The sequence below is a fragment of the Herpailurus yagouaroundi genome, unplaced genomic scaffold (genome assembly GCF_014898765.1).
Source record: "Herpailurus yagouaroundi ecotype Mexico unplaced genomic scaffold, PumYag 216, whole genome shotgun sequence".
In the NCBI taxonomy this organism is placed as follows: domain Eukaryota; kingdom Metazoa; phylum Chordata; class Mammalia; order Carnivora; family Felidae; genus Herpailurus; species Herpailurus yagouaroundi.
In genome coordinates this window covers 6,467,460-6,489,241 of record NW_024412447.1, presented here as the reverse complement: position 1 = coordinate 6,489,241, position 21,782 = coordinate 6,467,460, and the positions used below count along the sequence as shown (strand labels likewise).

At 44.7% G+C, this 21,782-nt stretch overlaps 1 protein-coding gene and 1 long non-coding RNA gene across 6 annotated transcripts; one reads left to right on the top strand and one right to left on the bottom strand.

The window, feature by feature from the left end:
* The first annotated feature begins 858 nt into the window (after positions 1–858).
* LOC121017822 (uncharacterized) lies at positions 859–8,795 on the top strand. Its single transcript, XR_005784900.1, has 3 exons — positions 859–1,166; positions 2,724–2,768; positions 8,691–8,795. It is a non-coding gene; the product is annotated as an uncharacterized LOC121017822 (long non-coding RNA).
* Positions 7,839–21,000, bottom strand: ZNF789 (zinc finger protein 789). Of its 5 annotated transcripts, none has more exons than XM_040456285.1 (5): positions 20,649–20,815; positions 18,050–18,127; positions 13,067–13,193; positions 10,782–10,895; positions 7,839–9,178 (listed from the first exon to the last, which is right to left on the bottom strand). In XM_040456285.1, exons 1-5 carry the CDS (start codon positions 20,706–20,708, stop codon positions 8,166–8,168), a joined length of 1,392 nt encoding a protein of 463 aa, XP_040312219.1. In that variant the 5' UTR covers positions 20,709–20,815; the 3' UTR covers positions 7,839–8,165. The 5 variants fall into 5 exon arrangements, with proteins under 5 accessions (XP_040312219.1, XP_040312222.1, XP_040312223.1 ...); XM_040456288.1 differs by lacking the exon at positions 20,649–20,815 and adding an exon at positions 20,906–21,000 and having other exon boundaries at positions 7,840–9,178; XM_040456289.1 differs by lacking the exon at positions 20,649–20,815 and adding an exon at positions 20,822–20,879 and having other exon boundaries at positions 7,840–9,178.
* Between the last annotated feature and the right edge of the window lie 782 nt (positions 21,001–21,782).

The window sequence follows — 21,782 nt, the reverse complement described above, 5'->3', positions numbered from 1 at the left end:
CCTACTCTGAACATCACTGTGAAGCAGGAATGTGTAAGCGGAGAGCCCTTCCAAAGGATGAGGGGGTCCCATGGAAGGGCCTCCCGACGACATCAAGGGCTCACTTGTAACAGTTCTGTCCTGGTCTCTTCTCTTTTCTTACCTCTGCTTTCAGACCAAATCTTGCCCACTCCACTCACTGCCCTGAGAAATATTTGTGACACTTAGAATTGTCTTTCTGCTTTGATGGTGGACAGGATTTCAAATACATGATGATCCAAAACACCGTGTAAAGTTTGGTACATACAAGACACACTCTATATTTTTTGCTTTTTTAAAAATGAACTTTGCAGAGTTTCTCTTTCTTCCCCATTCTAGGGGTTCAATTTTATAAGTCTTGTTGATTTCTTTTCAAAAGAGAGGCAAAGGGAAACGCCACCCAAATACACCTACAAATTCCCATCATTGTATCCTTTTCTAAGCTTATTAAATTAAGGGCACTTTATTTGAGAACTTTTGGTTTTTGATGAAAGTCCGCATTAAACCTTTTGGTAAGCTTTGTGTAGGGGAGAGGGAGGGAGGCTCTTGTGATATCAAATAACCTAAAACATGTTTTTTCTGTCAAGGCTTCTTTCTTCTTTCTTTCTTTCTTTCTTTCTTTCTTTCTTTCTTTCTTTCTTTCTTTCTTTCTTTCTTTCTTTTCCTTCCTTCCTTCCTTCCTTCCTTCCTTCCTTCCTTCCTTCCTTCCTTCCTTTCTTTCTTTTCTTTATATTTACGAGAAATAGAAAGAGAGAGACGGAGAGGGAGAGGGGCAGAGAGAGAGGGAGACACAGAATCCAAAGAAGCCTCCAGGCTCTGAACTGTCAGCACAGAGCCAGAAGCAGGGCTCGAACTTGTGAACTGCAAGATCATGACCTGAGCCAAAGATCAGATGCTTAACCAACTGAGCCACCCAGCCACCCCTGTCAAGGCTTCCTAACGTATGGGACATAAGGAAGTGGTGTGGAGTGCATCCTTGGGGGTGTTCCAGAAGAGGACACCAAAGGCAGAAAGAAGCTCCTTCAGCTCTTGCTTGTTTTGTTAATGGGTATTCACTGACATGTAATACTCTATCATCCATAAAATGCATCCATAGACATTTTCCATTTGACTTCCTACTTCCATTTCCATTTGACAATCCTACTGAGGTAAAGTGGACAAGGTAAGCTACCTTGTCATTCCCAGGTAGAAAGGAAGTGGAGGCTCACAGTTGATGCTTTAGAACTTGGGTGATCTGACTGCTTGTCCAGTAACGTGAGTTTTTTCCTTTACATCAGTGATGGGCTCCCACCCCACCATGGCTTGCCGCTTCTCCCTGCCCCTCCTCCCCTCTGCCCAGTAGTAGTGGTGGAGGGCCAGTGGCGCATGCACACGCCTCAAGATAAGAAACACTAGCTCAGAAATGGGGTTAAAACGATCATTATTTAACTTCCCAGCGCCGTCTTTCCACCCCTGTGCCTGGTGAGGGAAGGCTATGGGGTTTGCTTTTTTGCCCTTGTTGGGTTAAACTGTAGGAATGAAACTAAGCCTGAGCCTATCTTATCTTTCTACACACAAACATGTATTGCATGTAAGTTTTTTTTTAACCTGGTTGGGTTTTTTTGTGTGTTTTTTAATTTATTTTTTATTTTTATTTTATTTTTAAAGTTTTATTTATTTAAGTCATCTCTACACCCAACATGAGGCTCGAACTCAAAGACTGAGATCAAAAGTCACATGCTCTATTGACTGAACCAGCCAGGTGCCCCTGCGGTTTTTTGTTTGTTTGTTTGTTTGTTTTATTGTAATGTTTATTTTTGAGAGGGAGAGAGAGAGAGCATGAGCCAGGGAGTGGCAGAGAGGGGGACACAGAATCCAAAGCAGGCTGCAGGCTCTGAGCTGTCAGCACAGAGCCCAATGAGGGACTCAAACCCACGAACTATGAGTTCATGACCCAAGCCAAAGTCAGGCGCTTAACTGACTGAGCCACCCAGACACCTCCCCGCGGGGTTGTTTTTTTTTTTTTAAATCGAGGGAATATAAGCATACTATTGGATATTTGGAAAAATAACAGGAAAAGAAATTACCCATAATCCTACAACCCTGATCACCTGTTATAGGCATTTTGTTGTATTTCCTTCTGTTTTTTTTTTTCTCTGCATGCTTCTCATGTAATGAAAACCATAGTGTTTATATTTTACATCTTTTTAATATTATGTCTTAAGGGTTTTACGTGGTTTTCATAACCTTTATGCTTAATGGCTGCATCATTATCCATTGAGTAGATTTGATAATTGTGTCCCATTTTCCTTTTACTGGTCATTTCAGCCATTACTCCTTTTTGTTGTTGCAAGCAATGCTGTAGTGAATATCAGTGTAATTTTAACATAATTTGGATTGTTCTTTATTTTTTTAATTAATCAATTTATTTACTTATTTTTATTATTATTATTTTTTTTTACAGAGGGATAGTCCAATGGGGGAGAGAAGCAGGGGGAGAGAGAGAATCTTTTTTTTTTGTTGCTTTAATTATTATTTTTTATTTTATGCAAAATGTGCATAATATTTTAGGATCCCATGCCATTTAACTGTTTTTAAGTTGAGAATCCTTTACACTTTGAACACCTCAAATGTAAGACTCAGGGAGGTCTTTCTGACAAAAAAAAAAAAATCTCAAAAACTTCACTTAATTTGAATTTACATCTTTCTAATTGTCATTTTCCTAGGATGAAAAGAATCAACTGATGACAACAAATGTGTGGCTCAAACAGGTAACCGTCAGTCCAAGCATTATATCCGCTAAACTAATTATTTCCAGTCTTTTCTATTTAGAAAGACTCCCATTTGAAAAATAATTATTTTCAGAGCATATTGAGTTCTTCAGTGAGATATCTGGGAATGGTTAGGAAGGGGCTATTGGGGCGCCTGGGTGGCGCAGTCGGTTAAGCGTCCGACTTCAGCCAGGTCACGATCTCGTGGTCCGTGAGTTTGAGCCCCGCGTCAGGCTCTGGGCTGATGGCTCAGAGCCTGGAGCCTGTTTCCGATTCTGTGTCTCCCTCTCTCTCTGCCCCTCCCCCGTTCATGCTCTGTCTCTCTCTGTCCCAAATAAATAAATAAATGTTGAAAAAAAATTTTTTTAAAAAGGAAGGGGCTATTACTTTTCATTTTCTTTTTTTTTTTTTTTTTAATTTTTTTAATTTACATCCAAGTTAGTTAGCATATAGTGCAACAACGATTTCAGGAGTAGATTCCTTAATGCCCCTTACCCATTTAGCCCATCCTCCCTCCCACAACCCCTCCAGTAACCCTCTGTTTGTTCCCCATATTTAAGTCTCATGTTTTTGTCCCCCTCCCTGTTTTTATTATTTTTGCTTCCCTTCCTTTGTGTTCATGTTTTGTCTCTTAAAGTCCTCATATGAGTAAAGTCATATGATTTTTATCTTTCTCTAATTTCACTTAGCACAATACCCTCCAGTTCCATCCACATAGTAGCAAATGGCAAGATTTCATTCTTTTTTGATTGCCGAGTAATACTCCTTTGTATATATAGACCACATCTTTATCCATTCATCCATCAATGGACATTTGGGCTCTTCCCGTCCTTTGGCTATTGTTGATAGTGCTGCTATAAACATCGGGGTGCATGTGTCCCTTCGAAACAGCACACCTGTATCCCTTGGATAAATACCTAGTAGTACGATTGCTGGGTCGTAGGGTAGTTCTATTTTTAGTTTTTTGAGGAACCTCCACACTGTATACAGAGTGGCTGCACCAGTTTGCATTCCCAGAGAGAGAGAATCTTAAGCAGGCTCCATGCTGACCGTGGAACCTTACACGGGGGCTTGATACCATGATGCTAGGATCTGGGATCGGGACCTGATCCAAAATCAAGTGTTGGACGCCTAACTGACTGCGCCACCCAGGCGCCCCCTTGATTGTTCTTCAGAATCTAAGCCTAGATTCCCAAAAGTAGAATTTCTTGGTCAGTGTGTGAGCTAATACACATTCCCCCAAAGCAAGTACCAAATTACATTCCTTTATGAGTCTTCTACTTGAGCCTTGTCACCTTACTGCATCTTAGTTTTTTTTTTTTTTTTTTTTCCTAAATGTACAAAACCCAAAACTAAGTCATTTTCTTCTCAGAACTCCCTTGCTTGATCCTGGACCTGGTGGAATAGTAGCGCATGGCCAGGCAGGAGGGATGGCGAGAAGGCTGGCCTGGGTGTGTTCAGGGTCTGGTGTGTCATGTGGAGAATGTCACTTATGAATGAGATTTCGTATCTAGCACTGGGGCTGAGAATGAGGGCGTGGACATGGTGTCTGTTTAGGCGGGCCATGAGCTGTATCACCCTGGTGTTGTTCTCCCCAAGCCTATCAAGGTTATTTGCCCAGGATCACAATAGAGTAGTAGTGATAGCCTGATTCCAGTGTTCTTTATACTGGAGGAACGCCACAGACTTTTTTTTTTTTTTTTTTTTTTTTGAGAGAGAGAGAGGGAAGGCGTGTAAGCAGGGAAGGGGCAGAGGGAGAGGGGGAGAAAAATCTTAAGCGTGGAGCCCACAACTTCGGGATCATGACCTGAGCCAAATTCAAGGGTCCAGTGCTTAACTGACTGAGCCACCCAGGCACCCCAGGAACACCACAGACTTAGAGCTGACTGTCCTCTGTGTACTTTTAGCTTTCCCTCCATTCTTCCCTTCTTCTACCCTCTCGACACATTGACTGTTGCTTACATACTACTTGAATTTTCCATATATTTCCACATATATGCATGCCTTTGTTCAAGATGCTTTTAATCCCAGATCCCTTTTCCCAGACCCTAGCCCACCAGATTAACAACGGAAAAGTCGACTCTTGTAAAACAATTTTAAAATGTCACTTCTCAATTATCCTACCCCAAAATATTTCCTTTACTAAACTACCATTATCTGTAGGCTTTGTCACTTACCATGCAAACTATCATAGCCAGTAAGTTAACGTGAATACGCCATCTCTGAACCCTAGATTATAAAGGGTGAGTGGATTAGCTCTCGTGCCAAAACAAAAGACCACAGACTAGGTGGCTTAAATAACACATTTATTTTCACACAGTTCTAGAGGCAGGACATCCAAGGTTAAGGTGCCCTCAGGGTTGGTTTCTGTTGATGCCCCTTCCTGACCTGTAGACAGCCTCCTTCTCACTATGTCCTCACATGGCCTTTCCTCTGTGCAGTGGATGGAGAGGCCTCTAGTATCTCTTCCTCTTAAAAGGACACCAGTCTTATCACTGAACGCCCCACAATTAGCACCTCATTTAACCTCAATTACCTCTTTAAAGGCCCTGTTTCCAAATACAGTCACACCAGGGGTTAGGACTTCAACGTATGAATTTGGGGGGCACAATTCAGTCCATAACAGAGGGCAACAATCTTTCCATTCTTCATATTCTCCCATAGCACCTACATAGCATCTCCTGTCCTACAAAATGGGAAGTCCAGATATTTGTTAACAAAGTGTTAGAATTCCTGACTGGAGCTAGAAGAGAGAGTGATATGGTCGTTTAAATCTATTGCTTTAGCATGTCTTTGAAACATTTCCAAGTTCTGTTCTGGAAGGTCCTGTGCCCTGCTTGGGACTCAGAGGTCTCTAGGGCAGTGGCATAGAGTTAAAAGGGAAGTTCCTGGGGCTCAGGGTGGGAACCGCAGCAGCACATGGCTGGGCCCTCTCACTAACCCCACCAGAGAGTGAGGGACCAGAGGTTGTGAGGCATCTGCGGTTCCAGGAAGGGACGTGGGGCAGGGCAATCTACCAGGCACATGCAGTGGGATGAGCCCACTTCCCACTGTGCTAACCTGGCAGGTTCTAAACACTCTCTGACAACCATTGGTGCCCCAGCAGGTGTCACAATGGAATGTGGGATGATTTGACAGCATGGCTTGGGAGCCTCCATGGCCACTTACCTTGGATGCCCACATATCCACACTTTCATTTCAAATGGTCCGCCTAGAATATGTTACCTTCAGAACCACCCTGGATTATTCTGGAAAGCAAAGGGCTTATCATAATTGGGCTCCCCACTTTATTTTTAATTGTCCAAGGTCCACTTGCCAGACTATATGTCTTAGCCGTTGGCCACAGCCCAAGAATAACCTTTACGGCATGCATCTAGGTCTTCATATAGCCAAGTGTCCTGCCTGTAACAGTCTCCCCACACCAGATTACTGACCTCCAGTTCAGTTCTCATCCATACAACTGAGAGCTGCCATCAGGACGTTTGCTTTAAAGATTTTAAGTAATCTCTACATCCAACGTGGGGCTTAAACTTAAACCCCGAGATCAGGAGTTGCATGCTCCACCAACTGAGCCAGCCAGGTGCCCCTATGTATCTAATCACTATGTGTGTATGTATGTATGTATGTATGTGTATTGATTTATATGGCTTCCACTTAGCAGTGGAGGGAAGCGCTTTTACATAGGTCCCCATCTCCCAAAGTTGTTTTAAGTGGTCTTATCTCCCACTGGCTTATTTCCCCCTCAGTCAGAAGTCTCAACTTCTTAATTTTGTGTAGGTTCTTCTAGCCAATTCATGCTGACTACAAAATGACTGCTTTTGGAACCCAATATACATTCTATCCCTTTTCATTATTTTCCTCCTGCAAGGCTTAACATTCCTTAATTTTCTGAGGTGCCACTTCCTTTCTCAGTGATCTTTGTTTTTATATGTTGGGTAAGAAGTCATAGAATTGGTAGGAGCAAGAAAATAAAATCAAGAAGAAACTAGACGGGATTTATAGGAGAGGATCTAAATAGCAGCAAGTTGTAATGCAGACCTAGGATGCTGTTTAGGATAGTAGAATTTCAAATGGGGTTCCTGTCTTGGTGAGCTGTAGGGAAGAGTTGTAAGGTCAGCTCAACTTACATAACCTGAACATAAGGATGTGCTTGGAATAACTGGAGAAAGGGTATGGCTCCCCAAGGACTATAGCTGGGGAAGACAGCTGATAAGGAGCTTCTAAGGTAAATGAATGCATAATCCTCCCATGGGAAAACTGAAAACCATGTAAAACACATGCTTCAGAGTTATTCCACCCCAGGGGAGAATATCATATTTGTCAAATTCCCATCAAGCTTTAGTCGAGGCCTGCTCTCAAAATGTGCTAGTTACCCTACAGAGCAGTGGCCTTTTCGTGGTTTTAAAAAAAGCCTGCAGACCAAGAGACACACAGTGCAAGTCAGATGAAGCCCAGCAGATGGAGTAAGCAGGGGGCAAGGGCACCAACGGCTTCTGTTAACACTTGACTTAGAACTCTCAGTACAATCTAGTGGCACACTAATTTTAGTTTATGGATACATTTTAGTCATTCTTAGGTGAGTAGCCCTTACTTTATTTTTAAAAATCCAATGTAATATCAGGTAATTTTTCCATATGAAACCAAGAAAGTTATTTCTTTACACCCATTTTTTTTAATTAAAAACTTTTTTTTTTCCTCCAGTTTTATTGAGAAATAAGAAGAGCATTCTTAAATCGTTCATAATCATCAAATGGTCTCCAGCCTAGGGAACCACATAGTTTTTATGCCTCCCTTCTGCCTTGACTTGAGGGAATGAAAGTATGGTCGGGGGAGGGACTCAAGGGAGACTGTACATAACAGCCTATTCCATGTTCTATGAAGTAATTCTTTTAAAAAAATATTTTTTTAATGCTTATTTATTTCTGAGACAGAGAAAGACAGAGCATGAGTGGGGGAGGGGCAGAGAGAGAGGGAGACACAGAATCTGAAGCAGCTCCAGGCTCCAAGCTGTCAGCACAGAGCCGGAGCTCAAACTCACAAACCGTGAGATCCTGACCTGAGCTGAAGTCGGTCACTCAACCAACGGAGCCACCCAGGCGCCCCTCTATTAAGTAATTCTTAACTATAGCAAGAAGGTTAGCTGCAGAAAGAGGGCCCCCAAAGCAAAACCATTTCAGTTCCTGTTAGTAATTGTCTTAAAACAATGTAATTACACATAACTACACTAGTGGTAAGTTCTTGTCTTCATTTATTTTATTTTTTTTTAAGATTTTAAGTAATCTCTACACCCAACGTGGGGCTCAAACTCACAACCCTGAGATCAAGAGTTATAGGCTCCACCAACAGCCAGCCAGGTGTCCCAGTTCTGGTCTTTAAATGGTCTTTTTCCAGTTAGTATCACACAGATACCTGTTCTCTGTGAGTACCCTGATGCTTAATAAAGCTTGTGCGCCAGATAAAAGATTTTCCACATTTCTCACATCTGTAAGGTCTCTCTCCAGTATGAATGACCTCATGGCGATGAAGATTTGCCTTAAAACTAAAAGTTTTTCCACATTCTCTACATTCAAAGAATTCCTCCTTGGTATGGGTTCTTTGATGCTGAATGAGGTCTACATTCCGACTGAAGCATTCCCCGCATTCACTGCATTTATGAGTGTTCTGTTTAGTGTGAATCTGTTGATGGCTCATAAGGGTCGAATGCCGACCAAAGGCTTTTCCACACTCGACACATTTGTGGGGTTTTTCTCCACTATGGATTAGCTGATGTCGAATAAGGGTTGAATTCTGACTAAATGTTCTTTCACACTCACTACATTTATAGGGTTTTTCTTTGGTATGGATCCTCTTATGTTCAATAAGATATGCCATCTGACGGAAACATTTTCCACAGTCATGACATTTATATGGCTTTTTCTGCAGGTGACACTGTTTATGGACAGCAAGAGTGGACTTCTGTTTGAAGGCTTGCCCACATATGTCGCATTCAAAGGGGTCCTCTGATGTGTGAATTCTATGATGTCGAACAAAATTTGCCTGACGTCTGAAGACTCTTCCACATTCACTGCATTTGTAAGATTTTGCGTTTGGAGAGATTTGCTTATGCTGCAAAAACAGTGATCTCTGACTGAAAGGCTTTCCATACTCATCACAATGGCCACGCCTCCTCCCTGTTTGAGCATTCTGATCTTGAATAAGGTGAAGGTTTTGAAGGAAGTTCTTACTGCATTCATCACCAATAGTGGGAAAGGCAAGTCTGTAAATGTCCACCAATTCGTTACATTTACGTAACTTTTCTGAAGATCCCTTGGCTGTTTGCTGCTTTACTGCCGATGTCTTACACGACTCTAAATCTTTAAAGATCTTCTGCCCTGGAGTTGGCTTTTTCATCTTCCATCTGGCTTCAGAACCTAACCAAATAAAAAGAAAACATAGAAATGACCTGCCCACCACATCACAGAAGGAAAAAAAAAGAAGCCACCTGTGTGTGTGGAAGACACTCAAGTGAAACAAAGTGCTTGCTTAGTTATATTGTCCTGCTAAAGAGGCCCAAATTCTGATTTCCACAGGACTCACGGCTTTGACACCAGAAAGAGTTCTCAAAATCAACTGAACGACTGAAAAACGCACAAGTGTGTGTCAGAGAAGCGAGAACTAAGTAAATATATCACTACTATTGGAAAAATAAAACTTACCCTTGGTACTCAGTGAAGTCACATAAATATAGGACAGGTGACATCTTATACTTTCTAGGTTAGTATTTTTTTAATAATTCTGAGAGAAACAACTCTTTAAAAACGGAGAGCATAAGACACAAGAGAAAAGGAACCAGAGGGAAGTAGATACAAAGGCCAATGGAATAGAGTAGAGGTTCTTGATCAGAGGTGATTTTGCCTCCTGGGGGGCACTGGACAATGTCTGGAGACATTTCTGGTTGTCCCAACTGGGATGGTGCTACTAAAACCTAATGGGTAGAGGCTAATATGGCTCAACACCTGACAACGCACAGGACAGCTCCTCCACAACAAAGAATTATCCAACCTGGGGCGCCTGGGTGGCTCAGCTGGTTAAGTGTCTGACTTCGGTTCAGGTCATGATCTCGTGGTCTGTGGGTTCAAGCCCCACATCGGGCTCTGTGTTGACAGCTCGGAGCCTGACGCCTGCTTCGGATTCTGTGTCTCCCTCCCTCTCTGCCCCTCCCTCAGTCATGCTCTCTCTCTCTCTCTCAAATAAACATTTTTAAAAACTAAAAAAAGGGGCGCCTGGGTGGCGCAGTCGGTTAAGCGTCCGATTTCAGCCAGGTCACGATCTCACGGTCCGTGAGTTCGAGCCCTGCATCAGGCTCTGGGCTGATGGCTCGGAGCCTGGAGCCTGTTTCCGATTCTGTGTCTCCCTCTCTCTCTGCCCCTCCCCCGTTGATGCTCTGTCTCTCTCTGTCCCAAAAAAAAAAAAAGATCTAGCCCCAAATGTCAATAGAGCAGAGGCTGAGAAACTCTGGAACACAGGAATGTGAAAAAAAGGTAGAAGCAGCAATCAGGACATAGTAAGTAGGAAAAAGTAGGTATGTTGAGAAACACCGTGGGGATATGACAAACAGGATGAAGGCAAAGGAATGAGAGGAAAACAGAGGGGAAGGATAAGTAACGAGCATAGAAGAAAGAAGTATCTGATTTGGAAAAAGAGTTCAGAGAAACACTCTACCGCAGTAGAATGAGCATGAGCTTTGCAGGCTTGAAATCGAACCTCAACTATCAATCTGTGTGACAGATTGATATAGTTTTTAAAACTATAAGTCAATCTGTGTGACATCTGAATCTTTGATTCTTCATCTGGAAAATGGGTCTAATGGCCACACTTACGTACTACCTTCAGAGGGCAGCAGGGATGAATAAGTGGGATAATGGATGTTGAACATGTGGCTCAGGATCTGGGGGGCACACGAGGGGCTTCACTAAGGTGCTTTCCTGCCCCGTCCTGATTTTTCCACTTGGACTGGGTCCTCTCCTCACCCACCTGGGCAAGCACTACTGGAAGCCTTCCTAGTCCCAGTTCTTGGTAGATCCAGGATCCATGGCTCTTCCCACTGCTCCAGCAGGCAGATCACCTCAGGTTTGGGAAACTGAAATCCTACTCATGGAGAAGTAAATGGGATGTGGTTAGTGAGTTACAGAGAGAGGTCCCAGCGCTCACCTTAACCCCCTTGAGTCTACAGTGGCAAACAGATAAGAGCAATAATCAAAAGGGCTGGTGAGAAGAGAATTTGGCACAATCTTTCTGAAACTCCAACAATCTTTACTGAAAGATTCAGTAAATTCTCAACAATATTCACACCCTTAGATTTGGTCATTGTAGAGATACAGCCTAAGGAACAATCAGGACAAGATTAATGTGCCAGAGATGTTCAGCACAGTTGTACTTACGCAAAACTGGAAATAAAGTAGACATCAGTATGGGAACAGCTACAGTGTAACGTGAATTCAGTGAAGGCAAAAGTATTAGATCCTAAAAATCCATGTGCTCAAAGAATATTAAAATAGGAAAATGTTCCCTATATATCTTAAAGGAGAATGCAAAACTCATGAAGTATGACCCAAATTTTGTTTTTAAAAACTATATGTGTGGGTATATGTACATTAAGTATTAATATATATGAAAAGACTAGGAAAAAAGTAAACCAACATGTTAACAGGGGTAATTTCTGGGCAGTAGGCCTGCAGATGATTTTTATTTCCTACTTTGTTAGTGAAAGGCCATTCAATAATCAGAGAGACTAAGAGCCCATACCCTTTAACACCAATATTCTGCATCTTGGGAACAGTCAGAAATTCATATAAGGATTTATGGTCACAAACATCCATTAGAACATTAAGTATAGTAGATGATAAATCCATAAACAAGTCAACAACAACAACAAGAAGCCAAACTAAATATCCCCAAATGGGAAAATGATTAAACATTACAGATCATACAACAGAATTACATTATGATCATTTACTGTATTTATGGGGGCTTTTAATAACATAGGGAAAATGTTGAAGCTTAACATTAGTTAAGATTTAAAGGAATTACAAAATTATACACAGAATATGTTCAGCCACATTTTTTTAAAGCTTATTTATTTATTTTCAGAGTGACAGGGACACAGTGCGAGTAGTGGAGGGGCAGAGAGAGGGAGAGAGAGCGAATCTCAAGCAGGCTCCATGCTGTCAGCACAGAGCACGATGCAGGGCTGGAACTCACAAACTGGGAGATCATGACCTGAGCTGAAACCAAGAGTTGGATGCTTAACCGACTGAGCCACTCAGGCACCTCTGTTCAGCTACATTTTTTAAAAGGAGAGAGAGAGAAAAACTGGATGGAAACATTCCAAAATATGAACAGTGTTACCCCTGAACGTTCTCCCGTTCCTGTACCTTGTGTGTATTCAAGTCTGCTCTTCTAAATGCTTCTACAAGGAAAATAAACATCAAAAACTCCAGAGGTGGGCAGACAATCCCACAGGAGGTGGTCAAGACTGTATGTAGCAAGAGTGTCAGTGTGGGCGTGAAAGCTGGACCCCAGAAAGAAAGTGCTTTGTTGAGAAAACGCCCATGGGAGGAGACTCTGCATTGCAATAAGCCAAAGGCAGGGTCCGTGAGTGGGGAAGCAGTGGAGGTTCAGAAATGAAGTCCGTTAGGAATCGTTTCCTAGACACCCAGTGATGCTGCAAACAAAGAAGGAACCCATTTCCAGAGGGAAGAAAGAAAAAGACTTTTCGAGAGAAAAAGAAGCTAACCTTTGGAATCCAAATCAGCCATAAACCGTTCAGCTCCTATGGGTCTTACAGATAAGGAAGATGCGGATCGGGGTGGGGAGTGGATTAAGCGTCTCTGACCTCTAAAACAATAGGCAACTATTCATTGTCCACAATCCCTTATTTGAAAACATTGTAGAGGCCAGCTGCGTTTGAGGTCAGAATTTTTCTGGATTTTAGGAAGGTGACTTGGTGTGTATGTTTTCTATTATGTACCACCCCCAACAGGGGTTGGAGCCGTACCCTTAATCAAACACGCTGATATTTCTGGTATGCTAAATATATAGATGTGATGACCACATGGGAAAAAGAAGGATGATACACAGCTTCCAGTAGAAGAGATCAGGTTTTACCACCTGAACACTTCAGGTTGGGTCTTACAGCCAGATGAGTTATGAAAAAACTTCTAGTTTGCAAAGCTTTTCTGATTTTAGAATTGCAAATAAGGGGCTGAGCACTTGTGTAGACACTCGGAGCCAAATCTTCAAGCCAAGTCATTCATTACCCAGCAGGATCATGTTCCTGTAATTCTCCAGCATCATGTCTCTGTAGAGGTCCTTCTGAGCCCAGTCAAGTTTGTCCCACTCTTCTCTAGTGAAGTACACAGCCACATCCTCAAATGACAGCGACTCCTGAAAACAGAGACTAATTATAGCCTCAATTCTTTTTTTTTTTTTAAGTTCATTTATTTTTGAGAGAGAGCGAGCAAGAAAGGGAGAGAGAAAGAGAGAGACAGAGGGGATCCCAAGCAGGCTCCACACTGTCAGCAGAGCCCGACACGGAGCTTGAACTCATGAACCGTGAGATCATGCCCTGAGCTGAAATCAAGAGTTGGACACTTCACCAACTGAGCCACCCAGGTGCCCCCAACCTCAGTTCTTAAAACGACTTTGTGAACTATCATTATTCTACAGGTGAGGCTTGAGGAGGTAAAGTGACTTGGCCAAGCTCATTCTTTCCTCTATACTATAGCGTAGACAAACTTTTTCTTTTTTAAAGTTTATTTATTTTGAGAGAGAGAGAAAACGTGCATTTGTGAGTGGGGGAGGGGCAGAGAGAGAGAATCCCAAGCAGGCCCTATGCTGTCAGTGTGGAGCCCCATGCGGGGCTCAACCTCACAAACCATGAGATCCTGACCTGAGCCAAAATCAAGGGTCGGACGCCTAACCGGACTGAGCCACCCAGACACCCTGACAAACTTATTCTGTAGAAGGCCAGATGGTAAACGTTTTAGGCTTTCAGGTGATTTGGTCTCTGCTACAATTATTCAGCTCTGCTGCTGTCACACAAAAGCAGCCAGAGACAACAGGTAAGTGAATGGGCAGAGCTGTGTTCCAGTGAAACTTGACTACCGGGTCCAGGTCAGTTTGCTGACCCTGCTCCATATACCAGCACCTTTAACAAATAATATATTTCTGTCCCAGATTGTCCCTTGGGAAAGAGATGGCACATTCAAATGAGGTCACTGAGGATAGGTTGGCATGCAGACAGTTTGCAAAGGAAGGGACAGGCTTCATGGAAGCCAACAAGGCACGCAGAAGCATGCCAGGCTGGCTCTCATGGGGAACAATCACCCATATGTCTGAAGGGGAAGACGGAAGGAGAGGGGTTACTGGAGTCCAGAAAGTTGTTAGAAGACTGGAGCTCTGGAGCCCAACAGGCACGGGGCTGTGGGAATAAAACCCGACACCACTTTCTTCCAGGTTTCTGGTCCCCTGACCCCTTCCATCCCATTGCCAAAAGCCAGCTGGAAGCCGGAGGGCAAGAGAACCCATCGATGGTGTGTGAAGGTCAGCCTCCCAGGGCCCAGACCAAAGCGGGGGAGGGTGGAACATATATCAGAGGGGGGCAAACAGAGACCCTTGGGACAATGTACTACGGGGTAGAAGTTTTGTAGAAGTTTCCATTTGCAACTATGTTCAACTCATGTGGGCTGAGAACAGAAGGTGCCTCCCACCACGGGAGCTCTTGGAGCAGAGGCCTAGTGTCTGCCCACCACACTCCCTTCTATTAGGACAAACTGAGTAGCACCAGAGGCTATCTGTGCATGAAAAGGGTGATCAGGAAAAGGAAATACTCACCCCCACCCCCTCAGGAAACAGACACCAGAACCTCCCAAATTGCATGACCCTTCTTTCCTCCCTACCAAGCCTGATTTCCAGGACGATGGTGTCAAGTTCCCACTCACTACCCATCCCAAATGTCCCTCCTTTTACCACAGCTGCCCTGCAAGTCTCCTCAGCGGACAGTCTCTGCTCTACGTGAAGGCTAACAGGTAGGAACAAAATGGCTTCATCTCCCACCAAGTTATCTCTATACACTCAGTTTGAGAGTCAGGCCTTTAATGTTGCCCCAAACTCTTGCTCTCTCATGTTCCTTCTCAGGGTTTTCTATATCTTTACCACTCTCTTTCTTTCAAGAGACATTTATTGGGCACCAGTAAGTTGCTAGCCTTCAAGCTGTAGGCCAGCAATAAAGGTTCCTACTGAGGCCGCAGGATATAGCTGTTCAGGCTGTGCACTGTTCAATCCTGCGGAACACAGTTCACATCACAGCTGTGTGAATGGGGGGTTGCTACATGCACAATCTGTCTGACTCTGTAGCAGCCTTTGTCCCTGCTCAGGGAGTGAACTGTCCAGTGGGGAAAGATGGAAGTCAACGTGGTAACGATCCAGTGGGAGGTACTTGGAGGGGGCTAGGAGGACACGTGACTCACCCCCACTAATCCCTTCGGGAAGCCATTGCCCATTATGTCCCAGGAAAGAGCCCAAGGGGCACAGGCTCCCTAACCCCTCTCACACTCCCACCAGGCATTACCTGTGCTCTCACTCCTCCCCCTCCACACCTCAGCAGAAGAGGCTCTTCTAGCAACCGCTGCCCCTCTCCCTCCACCTCTGCTTCCATTCCCTCGTGTCTCCCCCAGGGTCTTAATCCAATGACAGCACTCTGCCTTTTCTATATCCTTACCCTCTTCTCCCCTACCATACCATGACTTATAATAAGAAATATAGATTTAATCTTCATCATTTCTGGCACAGAGCTCCTAAAACCGCTGGAATTCCTAAGGGATAAGAGCAAAGGAGCATCTCTTAATAGTTGGTCTTTTGCCCTTGGTTTCTGAAATAGCTCCAGAGCCACAAAGGCATGTCACCTTACGACAAATTCCTTTGACCACACCTGAGTTAATCTTAAAGAGGTGAGCTTTGGAAAGGCCCCAAGTCTGGGAGGCTGGTTGCCAGGGGGAGCCAACCAGGTGACTAGAGGGTTTGAACCCTCCACCCCAATTCAGAGGAGGGAGAGGGGCTGGAAATCCAATCAATCACCAAAGACCAATGATGTAATCAATCGAGTCCACACAATGAGTCTCCATAAAAACCCAGGAGAATGGGGTTCAGAGAGCTTCGGGGCTGTCGAGCCTGAGTTGGTGCTGGGAGTGCTGCACACTCAGCACAGAAGCTCTGTGCCCCTTCCCCACACCTTGCCCTATGCACCTCTGTGTGGCTGTTCGCGAGTTACAGGCTGTAATAAACCACTAATCTAGTAAGTAAACAGTTTTCCTGAGTTCTTTGAGTCACGCTAGCAAATTAACCGAACCCAAGGAGCGAAGTCATGGGAACCTCCAAATATATAGTCAGTCACTCAAGGCACAGGTGACAACCTGGACTTGCAATTGGCTGGTGTTGGAAGTGGGGGAGGGGCAGTCCTGTGGGACTGAGCCCTTAACCTGTGGCATCTGATGCTAACCCTTGAAGAGAGCATCAAAACTGAACTAAACTACAGGGCACCTGGCTGGTGTCAAGGAAGTGCCCGATATGTGGGGGAAAGCACCAGCATGTCTGATGTCAGAAGTGAAGTGAAAGCATGAAAGGAGAAAGCAGAGAGACACAGGAATGTTTTTCTTAAACACTTACTTCTCCACTAACTCCTTCCCCTTCGCCACCAAAAATGCCAAAATCTCGCCTGTCTTTAAGAAGATGTTCCGTGCTTTCCTTCTCCTCTGGTTTTGGCTCTCTCTCCTTCCCTTACCGGACCAGCTTCCAGAAGAAAACTACACACTCACTTCCTGTCACTCCATAAGCCACCATCTGGTTTAAGCCTCATCAAGCCTCTGCGACTGCTCCCTATGTCCGCGCACCTGGGATCGCAGGGCAGAGTGATGCTAATGTAGGAAGTCAGGGAGGGTTTCACGGAGAAGAGTTTTTAGTTCAGTCTTAAAATGCAAATATGTGAGTTTGCCTGTGAAGGGGAGAACGGGCTGTGCAACGGAGCGGAGGAACGGAAGAGCGCTGCAGACTCTCTGGCGGTCAGGGCGCACTGGCCATGAAGTCAGAAGAGCGCTACAGACTCCTTGTTCCCTCCTTGTCCCGCTGTCCTTTCAAAATTGTTGCAATGGCATCCTAACTCGTCTCCTTAACTTTAAACTCAACACTTTCTTTTAATGTTTGTTTTGAGAGAGAGACAGTGACAGCAGGGGAGGGGCAGAGAGAGAGAGAGAGAGAGAGAGAGAGAGAGAGAGAGAGAGAGAATGTCAAGCACGGACAGCACAGAGCCTGATTGACGCAGGGCTCGATCTCACAAACCGTAAGATCATGACCTGAGCTGAAATCAAGAGCCAGATGCTTAACTGACTGAGCCACCCAGGTGCCCCTAAACTCAACTTAAAAAAATTTTTTTTTTAATGTTTATTTTTGACAGAGAGACAGAGCATGAGCAGGGGAAGGGCAGAGAGAAAGGGAGACCCAGAATGGGAAACAGGCTCCAGGCTCTGAGCTGTCAGCGCAGAGCCTGACACAGGGCTTGATCTCAGGAACCATGAGATCATGATCTGACCCCAAATCAAGAGTTGGACACTTAACTGACTGAGCCACCCAGATGCCCCTAAACTCAACTTTTCATAATCATCCTCCGTAATGTTACAAATTCAGTAACTAAGCTGCTCTTGTTCTCTTTAACACGGGCAGATCAGAATTTATCCCCATATTACAAGAATCTGTTTACATATCTACTTTTCCATAAAGACTGTAAACTCCTTCAGGTAGAGTTTATCTCCCAGCACAGAGGATAGTATCTGGTACACAGTAGGTACACAGTATCCCTCACTGACAGAAACAATCAATGACTATGGTAACAGTAGCTAAAGCTTGCAGAGTGCTTAAAATATAACCAGATACTATGGTAAGTATTACTTACTTATTTTCATAAGTGTCTCACTTAATACTCACAACTCCTTGTGATAAGAACTGTCATCGTCCCATTTACAGATAAGTAAACTGAGGCCCAGAGAGCTTATGTGACTTGCTGAAGGTAACACAACTAAAACAAAGCCTGGACTTGAACCTGAGCCCACAGTTCAAGCTCTTTACATCATACCTTCCAAGAAAGAAAAGTCCCCAAATTAATAAAGATGGCTCAACGTGAACAAAGGAGTCAAGGCCATTGCAGGGCCACAGGGAGTATCCTAAGGAAGGGGAGGAGCCGCCCAGCTCACCTTCCACCCAGCTGTCACGAATACAGCTTCCACATCCTGGTCTTGGAGATGGGGCAGGATTGCAGCCATCAGTCTAGACTGAAGGAGAAAAACGATCATGAGTACGGCCAGAACTTAAAGCTCTCTCACCAGGCAGCCCTGGGACAGGGAAGTCCAACGAGGCCAACAAACCTCAGCTAATACCCAGTCACGGTGTTTGGTGTCAAAATGGGTGATAACATGAAAGGAGCTGCTAGGAGAGTCTTTTCAGGAATTTCTGAAGTTAGCTCAATTTCCAAAGCTTTATCCAAGGGCCCCGCCCTCCCCTTCTCCCTAGAGTATGTTCTGTAGAATACGTTCTCACTGAAAGACTAAATACACAAAGGGACAAGACCATAGACCAAAACAGAACTCTGGCTCACCACCTGTAGCAACCAGCCCAGAACCCAAACCACAGCCAGTGTAGCAATCAGCCCCACATCCAGATTTGGTCAATAACTGCCAGATTATCCTGAATTTTTACTTCCTTCTTCCAATTTAGGACCAACAGAGAAAGCCCTCCCCAACCACATAGGATGTTCCGTTTCTACTTACTTAACCCACCTCCAGCTTTCCCAAGCCAATAGCCTCCAAAGTGGGTACATCCAAACTTTCCCCTTTTTCACTCCACTTTCCCCTGCTTTGAGTCTCTGCTTGAGTCTCTGCTAAACATGTGACAGTGGCTCCCTCCCTTGCTGTGGCAGGCTCTGAATGAAGAGCCTTTGCTCATTCGCATTTTGGGGGGTGGGTGGGGAGGGCGGTCTTCATTTATTTCTGCATCTCACACAGAATCAGCTCAGAGAGTATAAAATGACGTTAGGGCAGTTGGAGATTTCAGGCTGCATTTTATATACACAGAGGTAATCACTGTCAAAAGGATATTCAGAGAGCTTTACTTGATATGAATATTTTCTTGAGGGAGAAACAAACAAGGAGACTTCGAAGCCGAAAGCGTGAAGAAGCTGAGAGCTCTCGGCAGTCACTGCTCAGTTCAGAAAGCACGTGATTGGGAGAGAAGATGCTGCCCCATGATTATTTCGAGCTTCAGGCACTTGAAAAGAGGCAAACGCAGAGAAAGGCCTTCTCTGAACCCCCTGCATATGCCTAAAGATAGATCCTCCAAAAAGAACTCAAGTGTCATAAATTCCCCTCCCAGGGAGTTTCACCAACCAGGGAAGATAGACTTGTGTCACAGGAGAGGAGACTAGATGTTGACACAACACCCAGACAAACTTTGTCATAAACTATTGGACCTTCTGTCTATTCTTCTACAGGCCCGTTCATCTTTCCTAAAAAGCATTTACTCTCCTCTAAGAGGCCTACAACCTCTCTCCCCTTTCCCTATTAAGATGGTATTTAGGGGTGCCTGGGTGGCTCCGTCAGTTAAGCGTCAGACTCGATTTCGGCTCAGGTCATGATCTCACGGTTTAGTGAGTTCGAGCCCCGTGTCCAGCTCTGTGCTGACAGTGAGGAGCCTACTTGGGATTCTCTGTCTCCCTCTCTCTCTCAAAAATAAATAAACTTAAAAAAAAAAAAAAAAAGATGGTATTTAGGCCTGAATTCTAAGCCACCCCAGGAGTTACTCATTTTTCCGTGGGTATTTCCCACACATACATGAAATATACATGTAAATAGACTTGTCTGTTTCTTAATCTTTTATTGCAGGAGTCTCAGCTAAGAACTGAGAAAGACAGTTATTTTTCTGCCCCCTACACAGGAGATGAGGAAGTAGCTTTGTTTTCTATCGTTTACTAGAAACTTACAACCCTATTTTAGAATAGAAGCACTGTACAAGTTGACTGGTCTGCAGCTGACGCGCTAGGAAGCTACAAGTCACCCTGACATGAAGAAAGCTTAAGTTCTGCAGGAGAGTCTGCACTTTGGGGAAATTAGGGCAGTTCAAGTTTTGATTCCACAGCCATGGGTGGTCGGCCTAGGGTACATCCAAATTGTGGCCCTCCACAATTGTTACAGTAGTAACAATAGTTACTGGGATCCAGGTGATTTTTTTCATTGTTTTTTTTTTTTTTTTTTTTTGTTTTTTTTTTTGTGCTTCTCTGGCCACTGGTGAACGCTGCTTTCTCTAAGTGCGTTTTTAAGAGCATCCCTCGCACCATTCACGTACCCTAAAAACACTGCTTGGAAGATCCTCTGCTCTGCCTTTTAAGCATGGAGGCTCTCCAAAGAAATGTCCTGATCTATGGCTTCAAGACTGGGGAAGGGACCTCAACCCTCTCATTACCTAACTATCCCGTCTACCGTGCATTGGAAGTCAGAATCTAAAACGCCACTTCGCAACAATGTGAACTCTGGAAACGTTCGATCACATCTCCTTTCCGTCTATAACCTAACCAAACCAAACCGAACCGAACCACACTATTAACCAGCCGTTCATTCATCGGACTTGTTCCTCCTTAATGTTGAAGACCCGACGCCACGGAAAATATTCACAAGTTGACATCTTCAGGAAGACGCTCCCTTAAGTCCCTGCGACCTGCCCCGAAGGCGGGGGGTGAGGACTGTCTCTCGAGCCCTGTCACCTTCCGATGAGGGGACACCGTGGCTCTGCCGCCGCACCCACCCGTCCCATCACACGAGCTCCTCTCTTCCTAGACCTGCTTCCGACCCTCCGCGGTGCCATCTCCTCCAGGAAGACCTCAGTGTCCACCTGCGGCGGCCCCCATGGCTGGGCTTCCCTCTCCAGGTTCGGGTCAAGACCCGTGACAGGTCGCCGCCCCTCCGCTAACCCCCTACCTGAGGGCGCGAATGCGGAAGAAGCCCGCGCCACTCGCCGACCCTTATTCCTGCGCGGGGAGCCCAGCTTCTCGGCCAGCGTACCTTCTAGGAAGCTCGGAGGCTTCGCAACTCTCTGGTCCGTTTAATAGAGAAGGGGCCTGCGTCTCACGAACCCCTGGTCGAGGCCAATCAACTGCCGCAGAGGGTCCCGGTTGGGGCACGTGACTTTCAGGCCCCGCCCGGCCGGTTCCCGCCCAGCCAAGCAGTTCGGAATCTCTAACAAGAATCACCATGAGGCTTTGAAAACTCTAACGGCGATACCTTCCCCCCCCACACCAGTTGAACTAGAATGCGTTAAGATGGGCCCTTGTGCAATTGCGTGGGTTTTTAAAAAATGTTTTATACATTTATTTTGAGGGGGGGAAGGGCAGAGAGAGAAGGAGAGAGAATCCCAAGCAGGCTTAATGCTGTCAGTGCAGAGCCAGATGCCAGGCTCCATAAACTGTGAGACCGTGACCCGAGCTGAAATCAAGAGTCCCAGGTTTAACTGAGCCTTTGGGGCGCCCTCAAATTGTGTATTTTTAAAAAGCTCCCCTTGTGAGTGTAATGTAGAGTGACCACCTTTTAATTTGTTTTTTTAAAAATATTTATTTTTGGCAGAGCGTGAGCAGGGGAGGAGCAGAGAAAGAGGGAAACACGGAATCCAAAGCTGGCTCCGAGCTGTCAGCACAGAGCCCAACACAGGGCTTGAACCCACAGACCGTGAGATCATGACCTGAGACAAAGTCGGTTGCGCAACCATCTGACCCACCCAGGTGCCACTAGAGTGACCACCTTTTCAAAGAGCCAACCCTGGACACAGTCCTACCAGACGAATAACATAGTATGTTGAATATAATGAATTATTATGCATATCTGTGTTATTGCTGTAACATAAAAATATGAAGATAGGTATTTATCTGAAATTATGTTATTCAGA